The sequence below is a fragment of the Nyctereutes procyonoides genome, unplaced genomic scaffold (genome assembly GCF_905146905.1).
Source record: "Nyctereutes procyonoides isolate TBG_1078 unplaced genomic scaffold, NYPRO_anot_genome, whole genome shotgun sequence".
Classification (NCBI taxonomy): Eukaryota; Metazoa; Chordata; class Mammalia; order Carnivora; family Canidae; genus Nyctereutes; species Nyctereutes procyonoides.
The window spans coordinates 67,506,667-67,528,927 of record NW_026575051.1 but is presented as its reverse complement, the minus strand read 5'-3'; the positions used below and the strand labels follow the sequence as shown (position 1 = coordinate 67,528,927).

Below are 22,261 nucleotides of genomic sequence, written 5' to 3'. Positions count from 1 at the left end.
CTGGTGTTGAAGGTGTAATACTATATCATATTATAGTTTTCTAGGATCCACCCTTTTCTCAGTTACTTCTCAGAAAATATTCTCTAAAATGCCTTTTCTGAGATCTGAATAAACATTTTTATAAGATTCTGATTTTCAGAATATTGTAGACACAAGAGGCTGAAGAACTGAAATTTTGCCAAGTAAGTGATCCTAAGATATGTGCCTTGGGGATCTCTGGGTGGCTCAGCGCTTTAGCGCCTGCATTCAGGCCAGGGTGTGATCCTGGAGTCCCGGGATCAAGTCCCGCAGGAGGGTCCCTGCAGGGAGCCTGCTTCTCCCTCCGCCTGTGTCTCTCATGAATAAATAAGTAAAATCTTACAAAAAAAAAAAAAAAAAAGATATGTACCTAACATGGCAAAAATGATCAGGCTTGTAACTTTGTTCTAGTTAGCCAAATACGTGAATGAAATATAGGATGTTTACAACTTGCTCCTCCCCATCCCATCATTAAGAGCCTATTCCATAATAAGGGCTAGAACATTTCACCTTCAAACTTTTAACTCCGAACTCACAAATGCACTTTTTTTAAAAATTTATTTATGATAGTCACAGAGAGAGAGAGAGAGGCAGAGACAGGCAGAGGGAGAAGCAGGCTCCATGCACCGGCAGCCCGACGTGGGATTCGATCCCGGGTCTCCAGGATCGTGCCCTGGGCCAAAGGCAGGTGCCAAACCGCTGCGCCACCCAGGGATCCCTCACAAATGCACTCTTATTCTCAATACTTACCTTTCCTACTCTTTGATATATATCCCAGTTATTTCTTTTAAGCTTCACTTATGAAGCCACTAAACAAAATGTTTAAATCTGAGTCTAAAAAAAAATAAATAAATGAGTATAAATTACTCATTCACCCAGGAGCTTAAAGAGCTTAGTCTTCATCATTACTCTTCCAAATGTTAGAAAATAACTATCAAGTATCAATTTCCTAAAATCACAAAAATTGTAGATGTCTAGTATTTGGGTCATGCATACTGTTTAAATAAAAAATACATCAACAGAAAACTTCCTGAATGTCACTAGACAATGGATTAAAGCAAACTTTTATTGAAGCTTAAATTGTGATACAGAAATACATTTCATTTAAGTCCAACACCATGAAGAGAGAAATTATGGCACCAAAATTTTCCCTCCTCTATCATACACACTAGGATTAATTTCGATTACTATATTTAATCTAGCTTTAATTTTTCTAGGCTTTATTCCATACAAATTTGTGCAGTTTTTCAACATTAGATAGAAATCTTAAATCTGTTAGAAAAAATCAGACCTCAAGCCAACAAATGTCATCAAATCTACTGGGACACTGTTCAAGAACAAAATCCACTTTGAGCATTGGTCCTCAAAACAGTACCGAAACATTAGGTACCGTGTGCTAATTACAGAATCAAACTGATCCATTTGACTGAAAGTTTCTTAAATGAAACCTCAAATCAACATGCTTAAAATAAAAGTCAAAATTTGTGTTCCAACCACTTGATTTCAAACCAAGTAGATTTTATGTTTAGAAACACTAAAAAAGTGTTTCATTAATAAATACGGAAGGAACAAAAACATCACTGCATCAATCCAGAAAGAATCAAAAAAACTTTGTGAGGACAAGAATATAAAAAATTTAGTCAACTTTGCTGTTTTCTCAGCTGCTTAAATCTCAGTATTTGCAAATACAGCTAAAAGATGCCAACTCCTCAAAGCCTGTATTTCTAGTCATTTCCCACTGACCAGTTTGGAATTTGTGTCTTCTTGATAGCATTCTGCTTCACTGTGTATGTCAGAATAACCTGAACAGTTCTCATTCTGGGAAGTTTCACTTGATGCTATGAATTCATGGTGAAAGGAACACCAGGAAGAGAAAGGGTTAAAGTCAGAACACTATCATAATGCGTCACAAAGTCAAAGAACTTTAAGCCACAAGATGGCAAAGACAGACTCCATTTTCAACCAGTTTGTTAAGTTGTGAATGAAAATGGTTGGAGACAGCTGCTAAAGTAAAATGTGAATCATCTGAACTGACTTATTAAATCCTGTAAATATAACCTTTATCTTAATTTCCTTGCTAACAAACTTAGTGATAAAAATTATTTTCTAAGAAAAAAAAATCTTTTTCTTCTACTACTATTTAGCAAATTACAAAAGGCATGGTACTCATGAGAAGCTAATCTCATTTTGTGGGAACACACAATGGCGTAGCCTCTGGAACAGTTCTCCCAGTATACCCTAATGTAGATTTTTAAGGGTCTTCCTTCCTAATCAACAACAGGTTTATTTTTGTCACTATCTCCCAAAAGAGCCCATGTCAATATGAAAGGAGGCCAAACTCCCTTGACCTTAAGAGAAAATTAAGCCCAGGGTCCACTCTCCCTTCCCCCTCCCGGGTATAAGATTAGTATAAACCCACAGTGTTAACAGTGTATTGCTTTATTGAGGGGGGGTTGGGAGGCAAGACACCATGGTGAGGAACAAAATCAAATAAAGGAAGTACAAGTACAGGAAGCAATAATGTTAAAATAGTAATACACAAAATGGATAACTACAATCATTTTCTTAAGAGGACTTGACTTGTGGAAGATAAACTTTAATTGCTGTTGCAAAAAACATCTGTATGAAGTAGAAACTGGTTTCAGTAATATTAGTAGAGAATATGTTCTAGAAAGTGGAGGTAACTGGATGTAAAATCCTGGCAGCAATTTAATAGAACAGTCCCAGATGATTAGGCTGAGGCCAACACCTAATGAGGACGAAAGCCTTGTCTGTGGGGAATTTTGGATGATACCTGGAGAAATACTACACTGTGCATAAACCAAATTGAATTGTTTTCACAAGTGTTGTAAAGTTTCATATAGTAAAAGGTTTTTTCTACATGCACTTCAATTTCACAGCAAGAGTGGCATAGAATACCTAAACACAGAAGAGAGCATTCATGCAAGATATCTAACTCCTTGATATAATAATGCATACAATTCAAAATGATTACACTATCATTACATCTAGGGCTTTCTGCAGCTACAAGGTGGTGGTTATGGAAAGCATGGCCCCCGATATCAATATCTAAAAAGCAGCCACCACCTCCTTCTATGTGTGTTCTCTTTTTGCGTTTTTTCTTCATTTTTATTAATCAACTCTGCTGTTGTTGCTGCTTCTTAGCAAAACTGGTAAAAACAAAATTGTAATCATTGAACATAGCGCTCTGGCAATCCAGACGTTTAAAGCCTTCAATCTTCTGGGGTGAAGAAAGCACTGTGCGACATTTAGAACTCTGGGGAGAAATTTAAATTAAGCATTAGTACTTATAATCTGAAGAAGTTATTTTCAAACAGTCAATGAATATTTAAGACCACTGTCTGAACAAACATGGCATTTGAATATTTTAGCTGTCTCATGGGTGGATGAGTAGGACATCCTATGTTGTTCCCCTCCCATCTGCCCATCTAAACAGGAAAAAAAAAAAATCATCAATTGGGCTAGATATAAATCAAGGACCAAGTCTAAACAAAGATAGAAAGCATCTCTTCTACTCATAACCTCAACAGCAATACTTCTAGATATCTGACATATGCCACCTTAGAATACGTATTATGACACGATTCACTATTCTCATTTCCTATGTAAGACTTTATTGAGAATAAGACAATTTACCTGATTTACAAACAGGGTGGTCACAAATTTTCCTGGCTTGAAGACTTCAACAACTTTCCTGATCAGGTCATCATAGGAGGTCTGACTTAAGTTTGTTTCAAAGCTAACATAAGAAAATTCTGGTTCTGGAGTGATGTGAATAGTCCAATAAGTTCCCTTAAAGAAATAGTTTTAGGTTAATAATGGAAAGGTACACTTAAACATTTAATAATTATTAAGGAAAATATCACTCACATCCGATTTCATTCCATTCATCGAATACCCACAAGGATTGAACAGTGTGGCATCAATGACAGAACCTGGTATCAGGTCACGAATTCCACTCTCCTGGGAAAGGAAAGACTGATTACATACAAATTTGAAAAATAAACTGAGAAGGAGTTAAAATACTTAGTGCCCAGGAAAAATCTAGAACTATTCTTTTTTTTTTTAATTTTTTAAAAAAATTTATTTATGATAGTCACAGAGAGAGAGAGAAAGAGAGAGAGAGAGAGAGGCAGAGACACAGGCAGAGGGAGAAGCAGGCTCCATGCACCGGGAGCCCGATGTGGGATTCGATCCCGGGTCTCCAGGATCGCGCCCTGGGCCAAAGGCAGGCGTCAAACCGCTGCGCCACCCAGGGATCCCCCCCTCCTTTTTTAAAAGATTTTATTTATTTACTCATAAGAGACACAGAGAAGAGAGGCAGAGACACAGGCAGAGGGAGAAGCAGGCTATATGCTTAACCGCTGAGCCACCCAGGCATCCCAAATCTAGAACTATTCTTGAAAATGCTTACACGAGTGACATCCTTTGCAGTAACACCATCTTTCATGTAGAACTGGTCCATAACTGCTGGGTCAAGCTCACTCATCAGAATTTCCAGGGTTTGATCTGGCTGACTGATTACCCGAGTCTCTGGGAAATCCAAAGTATACAAGTACCTATACAAAAATAAAAAGTAGTTTCTAAAAATGACAAATGGCAATTTAAAATAAATCCTGTAACGACCAAAAACAAAACAAAACCAAAAGGAAACACACACAGAATGATAAAACTATGTCCAACATACCAACAGTCAGAATTCATACGTCCCATACAATATGCTGCTCCATCTGTTGAGGGAGAACATAAAATAACTTTAACAGCTCCATTTAATAGATAGCTTTGGCCCCCACTGTTCCAATGGTTAGGGTGATAGCGCTTGCCTCCTATTAGACATGTCATCAGTGAAGGGAAGTGAGTTCACAAGTAGGCAGGATGCCCCCTGTCATCCCTTAAAAAATATTTTACTAAAAATATTTTACTGTCATCTAGAGATATACTTCAGCTACAGTGAGTGAGTCTGAGTGCTGAGAAAACTATGGTTCACTCTTCCCTAAAACTCCACTAAGGAAATAGAATTTGACCACCCATTTGTCTACATTCCCAATTTAATACATGCCATTTTATGTAATGTTCTTTTCCATATTGTTGTCCCAAAGACCCACTCAACATAGTAAATTAACTGGGAGATATTTACACTACATTATACTCAGCACTGATACAGCCTTGTATAATTTCATATTAGTAGATAAGGATAGAAATTGGACTCTCTTTTCAATCATGCCTGTGATGGAGGAGGGGTGGGAATCTTAAATCATGCCTGGGAGTGCTTTTGTGCCAAGTTAGTAAAATCACCCTAGGTTTTCAGCCACATCTAGGGTATAACGGTGTTAGATTAGATAACCTTTAAGTTCCCTGACCTTGAAGCTCAAAAAGGAAGGTCTATAAATAAAAGCTTAGTAAATGGAAGAAAATCTTGCCAGTTTGTTTGAAGTGACACTATGATCTCACTGTGCTGATCATTTTTAAGCCAGCTCAATTCCTAAATAGAATGCCAGGCCAGAATTTTTTTTTCTTTCTTCTTTTTTAAGTATTTTATTTATTTACTTATGAGAGACACAGAGAGAGAGAGGCAGAGACACAGGCAGAGGGAGAAGCAGGCTCCATGCAGGGAGCCTGATGTGCGATCTGGGTCTGGGTCTCCAGGATCACGCTTTGGGCTGAAGGTAGCACTAAACCGCTGAGCCACTGGGGCTGCCCAGGCCAGAGTTTCTTAACACAGATCAGCATCTTAGCATGGATGTATGAAGGCACTATGCATTTTTCTGGACAAAGGGAACAAAGTCTTCATAATCACTAAGTAAGATATAAATTAGAGCAACTGGTAAGACAAAGATGTCTTCCTCTGGCAAGTGATCAATTCATTTTCTTTTTCCATCTTTTCAACAACATTGACTTGATGTGCACGCACACTCTAAATTTGTAATCAACTTTTACTGATACTCTTAACTATATAATGCACCATACCATATTTGGATACATATGCTTTCACATATATAAAAAGATCTCTGAAAGGACATAAGGAAATGGGTTTCAATTCTATTTAAACTTACTTGGGAAAATTGCATTAAGAAATTCTATTTCTTCCTGGAAATTCCGGTGTGGGTACCCTTGGTGAGAAGGCTTCATGAAATTCTTACGAGAATAAAAGAAGCTCTGAAAAAGATAACTTCACATTAACATAGAATTCTATTACCTTTCCTAGTCAACTATTTTCTGCATATACGTATCAAAATCAAATCTGTTTTTTCCCCAATGAAATTTAACATATTTCCCATTTAATATGTTTAAAAGGTAAGTGGTCTCTTGCTGGCCAATAAATAAAAAATGGCCACTTTGTTAGAGCAAGGTTTCAGACCAACATCCGTGAGAAAGGGTTACACTTTAAGCTGTGGAGAATCTCAAGAAACCATGAAGAACGTAGACCACATACATCTCTTGAGTTTCTGGAAACTTAAAAAAAAAAAAAAGCTCAACCTACTCATGATAGGTCATAACTGTAGAGACAAGGTACATTATTTCTGGACAGTAGTTTCAGATCCGAAGCAACAATATTTGAGAGCATGTATGCATTTAGTTTCAAGAGTCAGTCATTATGCACAACTAAGCAGTTAAGTATAGAAAATTTATTTACTAGGCAAATGCTTATTACAGAGCCCTAACATTTGCCTGGGGGGAAAAAAAGATAAAATGTCTGATTACTTACTTGAATTGAGTCAAACCCACTGTAATCCCTAGCAAGTTTCAACAGGGGAACCAGTGCTTTCAGCAAGAGGGTGGTACCACATGTCTTCAAAATGAAACGTCTCTTGGAGACAAACATGCTACTCTCACTGCATTTGGAAAAAGTCACAGTGTTATAAGGATGTTTAATGTATTACTGAGATGCAATTAAATCTATTACTAGATTATTTACAAGGTAAAATCTATTAACTTTCACTGTCAAGATCAAGGATGCGAAGCAAAAAGGACACACTACTGTATTCCTATTATACAGAAATCATTTTAAAGCTTCCAGAACCCACAGAAAGGCCTTGAATTAGGTATAAAGCATATTAGCTCATTACACAAAACTCCTCCTATTTCTAAGCCTTCCTCCTCACTTCACCTATCTTAGGATATTCACTAAAAATCATACTTTACTTCAGCTGTACCACCCACTCGGACATATATTTCTGCAAACATCCAATTAGGTAATAAGCTCTTTTAGGAAAGGAATTTGTTTTTATTCATTATATTCCCAAGGCCTGGCACACACTAAGCATTTGATAAACATCTGTATATGTCCAACACAAGCTTAGTAAAAAACCAGGCACTTTGTTCAATCCAGTAGCCACAAAGTTCATTATAATATGTATAATTGCTTTTGTTGAATAAATTAGCTCTGTACCTAATAAGCATGCTGAATGGCTTTCTTTCATATATAACAATTGTATTTATACAGAGAAGCCAATTTTCACTTTGAAGTTCTGATATTGAGAGGCATATACTAAAAAAGACCTATCTGGGGCTGAGAATAAAGGTATAATGCTATTCTACTACTCTCTTTTACAGCTACTTCCTGCTAACTAACTAAGGAGGTAAAGATAGCAATCATCTTGAAGAGCTATTATTAGTATTAGGAGAGACTTCAAAACATACCACATAGGGATATCTAGAATAAACATTTTATTTTATACTATTATTTTTCAAAATAAAGTAAAAATGATTACACTACTAAGATCCAGAGGAACAATTCGCTATTCCATGTAAAGTAGGATTCAGACTGAAACTAGGTAGCTAACATTTGTTTTCGCAGAACTCACCTGAGTACATAAGCTTCCTGCTTGTCAGTTTTTGTCACACTTATGATTGAACATTGCACATCCTTCAGAAGTATGTCCCACTCAGATCTATTATTTAACAAAAAAGGGATGATTAAGTCATAATAGTACTTGCCTACTTGAGTAGAAATTACAAAGCTCTTAAACTTGAGTGTTCTAACACAATTTAAACCATGTATATTTGTTGTCACATTCTTGTTCCAGCTTCTGAGTAACGTTTTTATTTCAAAAACCTATCTATACTGACATATCCAGAATAACAAAGAGCAAACTTGAAAACTGGAAATTAAAAGCCATTTACAATTTACTCAGAAAAAAAGACAAAATGAATAAGACTTGCAGAGGAAGTTTAAAAGGCCCTTAAACCAAGGAAAATCTTTACCTTTCACCCACAAGCAAGTGAAGAGATTAAGTAAAAATGAGATTTTTTCTTTTGCCTATCAAAGTCTTAGATTTTCAATCTTAACTGGAGGAATTACAATTTAAAAAGCATTATTTCCTTCACTGATTGGCAAAAAGATCTAAAGGCCTGTTAGTATAAAGCTAGAGCTCTCATACTGTTTAGATACTATTTTCCATCAAATTAGCAGCTAATTGGGATCCCTGGGTGGCGCAGCGGGTTTGGCGCCTGCCTTTGGCCCAGGGCACGATCCTGGAGACCTGGGATCGAATCCCACATCGGGCTCCCAGTGCATGGAGCCTGCTTCTCCCTCTGCCTGTGTCTCTGCCTCTCTCTCTCTCTCTCTCTCTCTCTCTGTGACTATCATAAAGAAATAAAAATTAAAAAAAATTAAAAAAAATTAGCAGCTAATCATACCTAGTGGAGTCTAGAATCATCAGAAACTTGAAACATGGTTTTTGTTGCCAATTCAACATCAAGATTTTGGGCAACATTATACAACTCTTTAACAGGATCAAAAATATGCCCATTCCAACAAAGTGAAAAGTCTGTAGTATAAGGCAATAGACTAAAATGGAAGTCAAATGGGCATAACAAAAGAAATTAGTTTTAATTTTATCTGATTGAGACCTAAGAAGTGCTTCCCTCTTTAGTGTGTCCACTATAAACTGAAATATTTATAAAACAATTCCACATGACAAGCTTATAATTACCAAATTAAAGGCTTGAAATATTTTTAAGGCTCTTAATGTTTGACAGGTCATTCCTGTATACCCAAGAAAATAGCACATTATGGTTAGTTTTCTTATCCTGTTAAGACTCTGTAGAAGAAATCCTCAACAGCACAGCCAGCACAAAACCATTTATGTTTTAGTCTTTTGTATTAAAAATCAAGCACAGGGGCACCTGGCTGGCTCAGTTGGGAGAGCATCTAACTCTTGATCTCGGGGGGCTATGAATTTGAGCCACATATTGGGTATAGAGATTACTTAAAAAACAAAACCAAACCACCCACAAGCATAGTGCTAGTCAATCCTGTTAGCATTTTGTGCCTGTTTCATCATTTTCTAAAAAAAATGTTTACTGGCCCAAAAGGCAATTATATGACCAGTCACAGAAGGCAGTAATTCCTAAGTTGGGTAAATTAGTTAAATTGAACAGTACTGAGACTTACCTGAAAAAAACTCAATTGTTAGGCTTGCTAATGATTATACAGCCTATCTGCCTGTAACTTTAACCAAGGATTTTTTTAAGTTTATTTTTATTTTTCAGAGGTGGGGGGATCTCAAGCAGACTCTCTGCTGACAGTGGAGCCTGACACAGGGCTCCATCTCACAACTCTGAGATCATGACCTGAGCCAAAATCAAGAGTCAGACACTCAAATGACTGAGCCACCCAGGTGCTTTGGCCAAGCAATGTTTAAGTGCTAACAATTAGCTTTCTTTTAAAAAGGTGCCGATGACTGTTTACATAAAGAAAAAGAAAAATACACATTAGACTGGGCCACATCTTTTCAGTTTGTTTCAAATTTTTCAAATGGTACAATTTGTTGTTGACATTTCTTACAATTAAAATATCTCTGTGCTTGGTTTCTTTATATCTGGTGGGCAATAAAACCTACTTCATATAACTGATTAAGTTATATAATGCATACATAATGTACCTACTCAATGGTAAAAATTCAAGCACCGAATATACAGGTAAATAATAATACCCACTATAAGCATTAAGTAAAATTCTGCAGCACACAGGTCTCTCTTTAGAGCTTACTTAATTCAGATCTTACCTTGAAAAAAAAAAATCAGATCTTACCTAAGGACTTCCCACTAGAATTCAGCACTCTTGCCAATAAATATTCTCTTCCACTCACTGGACACGCTACCTTTCCAGTTACAGTCACTATTCATGCAGACTCCCTCAGTCCATTTCACGGAGATAATTGACATACACTGCTGCATGTAAGTTTAAGGTGTACAGCCTAAGGGTTTGACTTACTCATTTGTGAAATGATTACCACAAAAGGTTTAGTTAGGATCCATCGTCTCATATATACAATAAAAAGAGAAGGCAGAAAAAAATAATCTTTCCACCACGAGAACTCTTAGGGTTTATTCTCTTAACTTTCATGTATCATACAGCAGTGTTAACAACAGTATATTACGACTTGAATCATGTTCCATAATGTTTTCTTTCTTGTGTAACTTTGTTTTTCTCTGGATTTAAAAGCTGTCTGCTTTTTCATTTGCTTTGGTTTTCTATGCATTAACTTATCCTCAGATGTTCCCCCAACTGTTTCAACATTTCTTTTGAGTGATTCTTGGCCAAGATTAGGTAGGGTACTAAGACTTAGCTAGTCAAAAAGTCTATATACACATGGATGGGGCTTGTTTACTGTCAGCCTCCATACAGGGCATGTGGGGGTTTCACTGGGAAACTCCCTATTAGTATTTCTTTTAAAGTTCTTTCCTAGGCAGGTCAGATCATCCAAATATTCCATTCTCTTGCCTGGTGAGCATGAAGAATTCTGGTAGGCAAAAGAGGGTAAAGGGCTAATGATCTCTCATTCTAAGTTTTAATTCCTTATTTTCAGTATAGTCACTTTACCCCTCTCAACAGTACTTAGTCCTCATTTCAGAGAGATCCTTTGTTACTCCCAGAGAATAAACTATTATTACCCAATCTTCAGATCTCCTGGCATCCCCTTTCTCATCTGACTCAGATTTTATTTTATTTTATTTTATTTTTTAAAGATTTTGTATTTATTCATGAGAGACACACACACACACAGAGGAAGAGACACAGGCAGAGGGAGAAGCAGGCCCCATGCAGGGAGCCTGATATGGGACTCGATCCTGGGATTTCAGTATCATGCCCTGGACTGAAGGCAGGCACCAAACGGCCGAGCCACCCAGAGATCCCCTGACTCAGATTTTATAATATAAAGATAATGAATCAGAAGAACAGTTGAAATAAATAAAGGTAACCAGCTCTACCCCCATTTTCTGTATGGTCACATGGGGGCTTTTCTACCAACCCACTTTCTATAAACAACCCACTTTCTTATAATGTAAACTTAACCATATCAAGCCACATGAGAGTGAAAAAGAGAGCGTTGTAATTATGCTGAGACACACATGTAAACCTTGTTCTGCATACTGGTGTAATGGACTTCACCCTACCCACAACCCCTGCCCTAAGCACCCTTCTTCTAGCTCAGGTCACCTCACTATATTCCCACCAGACCAGATCAAATATGAAAGTTTTTTTTAAAAATCTTAGGCAGAGACACAAGCAGAGGGAGAAGCAGGCTCCGTGAGGGGAGAGCCCGATGTGGTACTCGATCTCGGGACCCCAGGATCACAACCTGAGCCAAAGGCTGATGTTCAACTGCTGAGCCACCCAGGCGTCCCAGCCTTAAACTTTTTAAATCTAAAATTGTTACATGCTCCTTTATTGTTTGTCACTGTAATAGTTCAAGTATTTCGAAGGCAAGTTCTTGAAAAGATAAACTCCTTTAACAGAATTATCTTGTTAACAAGATTATATATTCCACTTGAAATGCCATCTCATTTTAATCTACATAAATGGAGCTTACTCCTTTCACTGCCAAATAACTTAGTTATAAGAATCCATTTATTATAATGAACCTACATGTGATTGTTTTCTCAGTTTTTTTTTCCCTGAAACACACTGTCTGGAGGGATCTGCTGATGCAAACATGTTTAACTTTTTTGGTTTGAACAGAACCCGAGACCTGTGGAGCACTTGCTGCCCCCAATCTTTTTTCTGTGTTGTTCAGAATCGGTGATTCCTACTGATCTATCTTCATGTTCATTCACTCTTCTATTTCCATTCTACTAGAGCCCACCCTGGAAACTTTTCCCCAAGATTTTATTTATTCATGAGATCCTAAACAGGAAAAATATGGAACGCTTCACGAATTTGCATGTCATCCTCCTTGCGCAGGGGCCATGCTAATCTCTGTTTCATTCCAACTTTAGTTTATGTGCTGCAGAAGCGAGCACTCACCCAGGAAACTTCTTATTCCAGTAGTTATTTTCCTGTTGCATTTTAAAGTTCCATTTTCTATTTCTCTAAGACTTTGTCTTTTCCTTTTAAGCGTACTCACTCTCCTTATAGAATGTTTATGACAGCTGTTTCTAAAGCTTGATTTGCATCCCCTTGAGGCTATAGTCTTTTTCCTTTGAGGGATGCTGAGAATTTTCCTGGTCATTCTTTTTTTTTTTCTTTTTTTTTTTTTCTTTCCTGGTCATTCTTAAGTTGAGCAATTTACAACTGCATCCTGAGCATTTTGATCATGTTACATAATTTTATTTTATTTTTATTTTTTTATTTTTGTTTTTTAGTTTTGTTAAATGCTACATAATTTTAAATCTTGTTTCAATCCTATGGAGCATGCTGATTTTAAAAATTGTTTTAGCAGGCAACTGAAACGGTTAAGCTCAGTTTTCAAGTTTTTATTCAGTTTCTCTGGGTTATGTTATGGTTTCACATTTTAGTTACAAAAGCCCTTGTCATGGTACTCAGATCTGCCCTGCTTTCGTGTCACCCAGTGACCAGACTGGGACTGGGGAGGTGATCTATCAGTTTTCAAGACCTCTGACATACTGTATAAGATCAGAGGTGTATACAGGAGCAGTTGAGTGGGGTTTATATAAATCTTTATGGGATCACTGTCTTCACCGCTCTCTCCTCCCCATAATCTTGTTGACAAGATTCAGGATGGGGGGCCCAATTCTTGGTCCTCTGGGTAGGAAGCCAAGGTTTTATTTTTTTTTTTTTTTGGAAGCCAAGGTTTTAGTTTGTTCACCTGCAGCAGGCTGCCTAGGACTATCTGTCCCTCTGGGGCCAAACAGGTAAACGACAAAAGGGAAAAGAGGAATAGAGATATCCTTGATGTTGTTCTTCACTCTGGTCAAAAAGGGGTCCCTCCTGCACCTGGAGTTTTAGGCATCTGTCTGGCCACAAGTGTGGACACAGGACTGCCAGTGTTATCGGTAGAACATATACACAAAAAGCAAAGCAATAAAAAAAATTTAAAAAAGGATTTTCCCTACTCTCTCTGACCCGAAGGCGCCAGAAAGGCCCAGCCCCCTTCCTTCTCTGTAGACCAGAAATAGAGGACCTCTCTTGGAACTCTTTTTGTCTGTACCTAGTGTGCAGTTACCAGTTTCTGGCAGCTTTTCAGACCACCCCAAGAGATAATGAAAAGAAAAGAACAGAACAGAAGAAATCACAGTTGTTTCAGTGGTATTTTGAATTATGGTTTCCTTCCTCAATTCACCTGCTAACATTTAATTTTCAAAGTCCTCACTGTTCCATGCACTCTGTCCAAGGTTTTTAGTAAATACAAGAGACAGTTGTAGAGTGTGCTTATTCCATCTTGAGGGAAACCAAAATGCTCTTACACTCATTCACCATTAATTAAGAAATTTTGCAACCAAACTCTTCCTCACCTAATAAAAGCCCTCTAGCATTTTTTCAAAGTCATGGCATGTGAGAATGCTGTTGCTTCAAAACACCTTAAAACATAGCTGAGTAAACAACCAAAAAGACAATCTTGAGAGCTAACAGGCTCAAAAAAAGAAACCAAGGGCACGATGTAAAAGAAAACAGAAAAAGTCAATACAATGCTATACATGTATATAAAGAGAAAGGTGAAAAACCCGACACCAAAAACAGCTGAGAATTTTAGGCAATTATTTTATCACATTTCTCCCAGGAAAATAAGCCTTGTTTTGTAAATAAAGGTTTATTGGATCCTAGCCACACCCAGGTCACAGTAAGTACCCCCCAAAATAGGATATACTGTTTACTATTAACAGTACATGGATCGAATAAACTTAGATCACCACACGGGAATTGCAAAGCATTAATGATATATTTTACTATATTTGAAATTCTCTTAAAGAATCTGTGTTTTAATAAAAACACAAGTTGGGGGCATTTACAAGGGCAAAGATTGCACTAAAACGACAGACTTCTGAAGGTTATCTGATCAAACAAAACCCAAAAGGGACAACTGACTACATTTTTAAATGTAGTATGTAAAAAGTAAATGCCACAGGTCAAATGACCTTCAACAACAAAAGTGCCAGGACTACAAATTGGGAGAAAAAACCATCCAACGGGTGCTGGGAAAACCGAATGTCCACACAAAAGAATGAGGTTGGATCCTTACCTTACACCATCTACAAAAATTGATAGATTAAAAACCAAAACCAAGACCTAAAACTACAAAAGTCCTAGAAAACATAGGGGAAAGCCTCACCGGACACCGGATCTGGCAATGCTTTCTTGGATATGACACAAAAAGCACAGGCGGCAAAGGCCAAAGTAGACAAATGAGACAATATCAAACAACTTCATAGGAAAGTACTCAACAGAGTGAAAAGACAATACAGGAGAAAATACTTGCAAATCATATAGGTGATAAAAGGTAAACTTCCAGGATATATAAGGAACTTCCCTAAGAGTAAAAACCTAATGGTGCGTGCTTGGCTGGCTTAGTCGGTGAAGTGTGCAGCTCTCGACATGGGATTGTGAGTTTGAGCCTCACGTTGGATACAGAGATTACTTAAAAATCTTGAAAATAACTAAGTGGTGCAGCCATTACAGAAAAACAGTATGGATGTTCTTCAAAACCTTAAAGATAGAACTACTATCTGACTGATCTAGTAATCCCACTTCTGGGTACAGATCTAAAAAATTCAAAACAATGTCTGGCAGAGGTATGTGCACACCCACACTGTTGTTCACAACCGACAGGAGATGGAAGCAACCTCAATGCCCATCAAAGGATTAACAGATAAATAAAATGTGGTTATGTACATAAAACATGGATAAATCTTGAGGACCTTATGCTATGTGAAATAAGCCAATCATGGAAGGACAAATACCGTATGACTCCATTTATGAAGCACTCACACTCCTATGAAGTATCTAAAGTAGTCAAAATCCTAAAAGAAGATGGTTACCAAGGATGGGGAAGAGGAGAGGGGAAATTAATGGCTTTAGTTTGTTTTGCAAGATGAAAAAGTTCTAGAGAACTGTTGCACAACAATGTGAATATACTTACAACACTGCCCACTTAAAAATGGCAAACTAAGATGTTTTTAAATCACAATCTTATAAAGTAAACGTCTGAGGGAACAGAATGTTGCTGGCAGGTGGAAGAAACCCATTAAGCAGAGTATCACTCTCATCACCCAGAGTTGGATCCTAACCTCAGATCCAGTAGGTCAGATACGCTGCAGATGGCGCCTAAAAATTTGCATTTAAAAGGCCTCCTTGTGAATAAAAACTGGTTTCAGGGTTACCAAGTAATTCATCCAAAAATTCACACAACTATGTGAAGTTTCCCTGAGCTGCGACCTTAGGGAACAGCCTAATTTTAGTGACTCTCCCCTTACCACATTACATTCAGGCCTCTATACCTTACCCAAGGTTATTAGTCTTTGGGCCAACATCATCCTAAAATAGATTATTCTCTATCAAAGCTGAGATTGACCAGAAGTTAAATTCTGAGTATACCCTTCCCTTGAGTTAGGGGCAGTTAGTTCAGATATCCAGAAAAATAAAAGCCTTCCCCTTTTGTTCAAAGAAATCAACTGAAAATACACAGTGCTAATTTTAATTACAGTATTAAATTCTCTCTCTCAAGCTTTAAAATTTAAATCACTATTAGTATAATTACTGCTACATTCAGTTGATTATTACTTTCAACGCGTACAAAGAAAGGGTGGTTTGGGGACAACAGTTCAAAGTCTTTCAAAACTTTTGTGAAGAATGTAACAAGAAACTTAATTCAATAAGAAGCTTTTCTACTTCAAAACATTTACACTAAAAGGTTTCTTGGCAATGGGCTGTCAATTTCTTCAATGTAAAATTACTGATCCCACTACTCCTTAGGGCTTTTTCCAATGTCAACAGTATAGATTCTAGTTTTTAGTTTCATGTTAACTGTGCAAATAATACACCTCTAACCATCCTATAGTTAATATTTACTCTCTTCACCTCCACTACAATTTCCCATCTGAACCCACCTCATTACTAAGAATAAAAGCTCAGGGTTATGAATTCAAAAGCAATAATCTTTCTTCCCAGCAAAAATTTTTATTTTCTAACAGACTTCCTCCCCATAACTGCCATTTCCTATAACATAAAAGGCTTTTGTTTGGTCCAGCAACCCTAAGACATTTTAATATATGATCAGATTTCTATTCACATCCTTTTGAAATCTGAAAAAACTGCTAGAGAACCTGCAGTTTACCACACCCCCCCCTTCCTTTTACGTTAACTTCAAGCAATGTGTGGATTAAGTCAGTTTTAGAATGTCACCAACTCCTTTATTCATATGGATATACTGGACTGGTGCTTTTCTTCAATATACTGTTAACCAGTATTCTTCAACCGGAGTCAGTGAAGATTTTCCACTCTCCATTTACTTATTTTTACTTTTTTAGAGAGGGACAGAGAGAATCTAAAGCAGGCTCCAGGTCTGGTGTGGAGCCTGATGGGGCTCTATCTCACAACCCAAGAACAAAAACGGGTGCCTGGGTGGCTTGGTCGGGTAAGTGAATGACTCAATTTCAGCTCAGGTCCCAATCTCAGGGTTGAGATCAAGCCCCCATTGGGCATGGAGCCTGCTTAAGATTCCCTCTTTCCCTGGGGCACCTGGTGGCTCAGTCAGTTAAGTATCTGACTTCAGACAAGGCCGTGGTCTTGGGGTTCTGGGGAACTGAGCCCCGTGTTGGGCTGTGCACCTGGCAGGAGTCCGCTGGTCCCTCTCCCTTTCTTCCCAATAAAGAAAATCTTAGGAAAAAAAAAAAAATCTCCCTCTGCCCCTCCCCCAAGCTCTCTCAAAAAACAAAAACTATATAATGTACCCATTGTCCCTCTTGAGAAGTTAGAAAAAGATACTGTGTTCTGTAATTTGATTAAGATTACACTTAAGATACTACCAAACAGCCTACCGGAGAGTGGGAAATGTTTAACAGACAAGTTCTAGATTGACTTGGAGTTAAAGCTTGGAAAGAGGAGCCAATTTTGCTTCAAGTGCACTGAATTCCCTCATACTGTATTAAAAATAAAATTCCAGGGATCCCTGGGTGGCGCAGCGGTTTGGCGCCTGCCTTTGGCCCAGGGCGCGATCCTGGAGACCCGGGATCGAATCCCACGTCGGGCTCCCGGTGCATGGAACCTGCTTCTCCCTCTGCCTATGTCTCTGCCTCTCTCTCTCTCTCTCACTGTGTGACTATCATAAATAAAAAAAATAAAATAAAATAAAAATAAAATTCCAGATGGAATGCTGATCTAAACATGAAAAGCAAAACGAAATTTAGGAGGAAAAAAAGAACATCTTCATTAATCTCAAATAAGCAGAGGTATCGTCAATAGGATGCAAAAACTGCTAATCAGAGGCAGCTGGCTGACTCAATGGGTAGAGTATGAAACTCCTCAACTCTTAAATTCAACCCCATGTTGCATATATAGGTTATTAAAAAAATTAAAAACCTGCTAAGCATTAAAATGGAAAATATCGATAAATTGGAATACACTAAAAAACTGTGTGCTTCTGGGGCACCTGGGTTGCTTAAGTGTCTGCCTTCAGCTCAGGTCATGATCCCAGAGCCCTAAAATGGAGCACCCGCGCCCCCACCTCCTTGTTGGGCTCCCGGCTCAGTGGGGAGTCTGCTTGTCTCTCTCCCTCTGCCCCTCCCCACCACTCGTGGGTACTCAAATATATTCTAAAAATCTTAAAAACAAGAACAAAAACCCTACGCACTTCTGTAAGGGATCACGAATAGAGTGAAAGGGGATGCTATGGAGGGTACAAGAGATCTGTAACACATCCCCAATACAGGTCTCCTACAAACAGAAGGCATTCCAAAAGAATAGGCAGCATTTCACAAATGGCAAGTACGGATAGGAAAGGATGCTCAACTCCCATTAGTCTGAGGAGATGTACATACTATTTTACACCCACAAGAGCTAAAATTAAAAAGATAATACCCAGTGTTGGATGAAGATACGGAGCAGCTAGCACCCTCATGCTGGATACACGCACACCTTAGGGCTTAACTCTTCTCCGAGGTGTGTGTGTAACAGAAAAGCATACTTATTGTTCACTAAATGCCATCTGTTCACAGCAATATGTTTGTATTAGCAAAGTGGAATCTACTCAAATACCCACTAACAATACGGTGAGAAAACTGGTATACACGGACGTTAAACCCTACACAAAACGTCAAACGTAAGGCTGACCAAGAGGCCTCATGTGACGATTCCACATTATTTAAAGTTCAAAACCAGGTGTAGAAGTTGGGAGGAGAGGGTACAATAGTAACTGGAAAACAGCGCAAGAGGGCATTTTCCTAGAACATCTATGATCTCTTTAATATCTAGCATCTATAGTAAGACCCTGTAGGATATTTGTGCCTTCTCACTGTTAATCCTTTCCATGTCCTTAGGTATTTTTTAATTCAGTCGGTTAATGTCTTCTTCCAATTCTGCCTTTATTTGCATTTTAATGGAATTACTGAGTGGGGATATGGAGGCTTACATTTTTATCATTAAAAAATAAAGCCACTAAAGATAGATTACGGAAAAATATACTGTAGCAATACAAACTAAAACTCCCCAGTGACACTATCTCCCCTATCTAAATAAAAATACATTAAACTGTAGGACACCCTTTACCGTGTAGCCTTTTAGACTACAACCTGACAATTTCTTCCCCAGCCCCGTTAGCTTTAGAAAGGGGAAGGGAGAAAATAAACACACTTCATCCTCACAACCCAAAGAAGGTAGGCGCACCATGGTCTTCATTTTAGCAACGAGGAGGTATCAAGCAGCAGTTATTAAAGGCCGTCTGAATTCAAATTTGGACATTCCAAGGCAATGCACTTAAACCATTTCATTATGATCACTCTTCTAGGTTATAATCCTCCTCTGGGGCCCACAACGCCCAACTCCTCAAGAAACCCGAAGCAAAGGGTCCCTGTGGCCAGGCCATTGGTTTTAGGGGATTTACCTAAAGCGTTGACAATTTTTCACGTATTTTTATCTTCTAGTATATAACCTAACCGAGCCTCCTTGACACATCGGAGAGAAGTGGCTCCTACAGAGGCGGCCAACGGGCTTCAGTTAAATGAACAAGAGTTTTCAGTTCTTACCTGCTCCAGGCACAAAAACTGAAATGTGATATAAACCCTCAAAACAGTGATTCAACGGGCGCTTAGTGTCTATAAAACGTTCTGGCACTAAATCGCGAACAAATCGGAATATTCAGCCCTCAAAGGTCCCACTTTTGTCATCGCTTTAAGAGCCACAGTGATTTCAGGGGCCGAAAGTACAAAGGAAAAGTGGTAAGTGGTGCTCGGACGCCGAAAGGCAGGCGGGCGGGCGGGCGGGCGGGCGACCCTTTCAGCAGCCTTTCTCCCCTCCCCTTACATCCGCAACGGCTCAGGCTTCAATCGTGGCATTTGTGCCCTAAGAACTTGGGAGCAACAACCGTCCTTCCTTCACTGACGATGTGTGCCCACGAAGACGACAAAACGCGCCGGAGCGGGGCAGAGCAGAGCCCCCGCCGTCCGCCCGAGGCCCGCTCGGCAGCGCCCGCCGGCTCGGCCCCGCCGCAGCACCGCCACCGGGGAGCCCCCCTTTGTGCGCTGGAGGAGCGCGAGGAAGGGCTCCCCGGGGGGCTCCCCGCGCCGCCCGCCGCCCGCCGCCCGCAGGGGTCCCGCGGCACGTGCCCGCCGGGCTGCCCCGCTCCGGCCGCGGCTGCTTTTTGTCGGGGACGGCGGCGAGCGCAGCCCGCATTCCTGAGCCGCCCATTGGCCGCCGCCCCGCGGCCCGGCTCTCGGGCGGGCCCGGGCGCCCATTGGCCGCCGCCCCGACGAGGCGGCCGCGCCGGCTCCTCCGCACTCGTGCGCCGAGAGGCGAGGGGCGGCAGCGGGCCGAGCGCCGCGGGCAGGCCCGGCCCGGGGACCACCTCCGCGCGGCCTCTCCGCGGTCCCCCCGCGGGCTCGGGCATCGAAGGAATCGGTCCCGCCGCGGACGGGCCCTGCCCGCGCGCGCCGATGCCCTAACAGGTTACACGGCCGAGGCCGCCCCGGAAAGGGTTTGGTGCAGCGCACGTTACGGGGCGGCGGTGGGGCCCGGCCCTGCGCAGCGCCTCCCGGGCGCCACATGCTGCCGGCGCCGACCGCGGGCGGGAGGCCTGCGCGCCAGACCCGCAGCGCGCGGGGAACACCCGGCCCGGGCCCGCGCCCGCGCCCGCGCCCCCTCCGCGCCGCCCTCCGCGGGCACGCCCCAACGGAGCCGGCCCGGGCGCCACACCTGCCGGGGCCCCGGGCCGCCCTGCACGCCGCGCGGGGGACGTTACCTGAGCACGCGGCGCGCCGGCCTGGCTCCCCCCTCCCTCCCCTCCCCTCCCCTCCCCCCGGGCCGCGCCGGGCCCAGCAACCGCGGCGGGAGGAGCCGCCCCGGCCCCGGCCCCGGCCCCGGGCCCCGGGTGGACGCGGCCGCCCCCCCCCACTACCCGGGCCCCCGCACGGCCACCCCGCCCGGCCCCGCCCGCGGACCTGCGCGCCCCCACCTGCCCGCCTCCGAGGCCGCGACAGCCCCCGCGCACCCACCTGGGGATGGTGCGAAGGTCTCCAGATCCTTGGTTGGCGTCGGGCTGCTGCCTGGAGAACCACACCTCCAGCAGCTTCTCGGTCCCTTCGAAAAAATGTGCAGCTTCCATCACCGTGAGACTAGCGAACAACCAACAACCACAGAAAATCAACTAAAATTAAATTTCTTCTCCCGCCGCCGCCGCCGCTGCGGATTGTTCCAGCTGTTACTAAAGTTCAGGTTCCTTTTTTTTTTTTTTTGCTATAATTTTATATTAACTTTTTTTTTAAAAAAAAGGATTAATAAAATTTTCCCGGCTTTTTCTTTTTTGTGTGTATGTGTGTGTGTGTGAGCGAAAGTTGAACGTGAGTCTGTTGGAAATAGAGGCAGATACAGTTCAGTTTTCTTGTAGTCCGCTGTTTCCCCGTTAGAGAGAGTAGAGCGAGCGCTAGCTAATGTCGCCGGCCATACTGTGGAAGCGAGGGCGCTGCGTGAGCGCCGCCTTTATATACCCCGTCTCCCCCGAAAGGCCAGGAAGTGACGCAACGTCCCGCCCCCGAGGCTCATTGCCGCCGCCGCCTGTCAATCAGCAGCTACGGAGTTGCGGCTGGCTGGCGGCCCGCCTGCCCCCGAGCGCGGGGAGCTGCCCGCCGCGCTGCGGTTCGGGCTCGCGCCGGCCCCTGGGCGGGAGACGGCGCTGTGGGGTCCGGTTGGGGATTAGGAGCCTGGGGTCGCTGCGGAATGGGTGGGGAGAGGGCGAAGGGGGGTGAGGGGAGGCTGCGCCGCGCTGCCTTAAACAACCGGTTTGCAGGGAACATGGGTGGGTCCTCCGGGAGGGCCGGCGGGGCCGGCGGGGCTCGGCGGGGGCGGTGGCCGCGGCCGCTGCTGGGATGGGATGGGATGGCGGGGTGCTCCTGCTCCCGTGCAGCCCCCCGCGGCTGCTGAGCCCCCCGGCCGCTCCCTGGAGCGCGCTCCCCCCGCGGCGGAGGGAGCCACGCATTTGCGACTCCACGTTCGCCCGTGGCGCGCGTGCTGCCAGGGGTCGCGTTTGGAGGCGGCTGAATTCCGCTGCTGCTCGTGCCTTAGCCGATGTGCTTCGAGAACGCCGCTCCCGGCCCGTTTACACAATAGCCCAGCAGCGTTGTCTCCCTGTTTAAAAAAAAAAAAAAAAAAAAAAAGGGGAAAAAGCAACGTGGCGGCCAGCCCGGGAGGGCTCGGGCTCTCCCCACCTCCGACCATGTGGCTCGCCCAGCCCGGAGCTGGCCGAGCGGCGCCGCAGCTGCTGTGCAGCCCTGGCGATCCCGTGCTCCCTTGGGTCGGTCGGTGGGAAATTATTTTGCAAGACTCTTTCTAGAA

General features: G+C 41.9%; 1 protein-coding gene and 1 non-coding gene across 2 annotated transcripts; both read right to left on the bottom strand.

Moving 5' to 3' along the window:
• Nucleotides 1-1,066: 1,066 nt before the first annotated feature.
• On the bottom strand, nt 1,067-21,374 carry AMD1 (adenosylmethionine decarboxylase 1). The gene is made up of 9 exons (XM_055330264.1): nt 20,926-21,374; nt 7,845-7,931; nt 6,746-6,872; nt 6,093-6,195; nt 4,727-4,769; nt 4,454-4,598; nt 3,910-4,002; nt 3,676-3,831; nt 1,067-3,295 (listed from the first exon to the last, which is right to left on the bottom strand). The coding sequence occupies exons 1-9, from the start codon at nt 21,033-21,035 to the stop codon at nt 3,155-3,157; spliced, it is 1,005 nt and encodes a 334-aa protein (XP_055186239.1). The 5' UTR covers nt 21,036-21,374; the 3' UTR covers nt 1,067-3,154.
• LOC129513250 (U6 spliceosomal RNA) lies at nt 12,182-12,288 on the bottom strand. Its single transcript, XR_008665211.1, has one exon. It is a non-coding gene; the product is annotated as a U6 spliceosomal RNA (small nuclear RNA).
• Nucleotides 21,375-22,261: the final 887 nt, after the last annotated feature.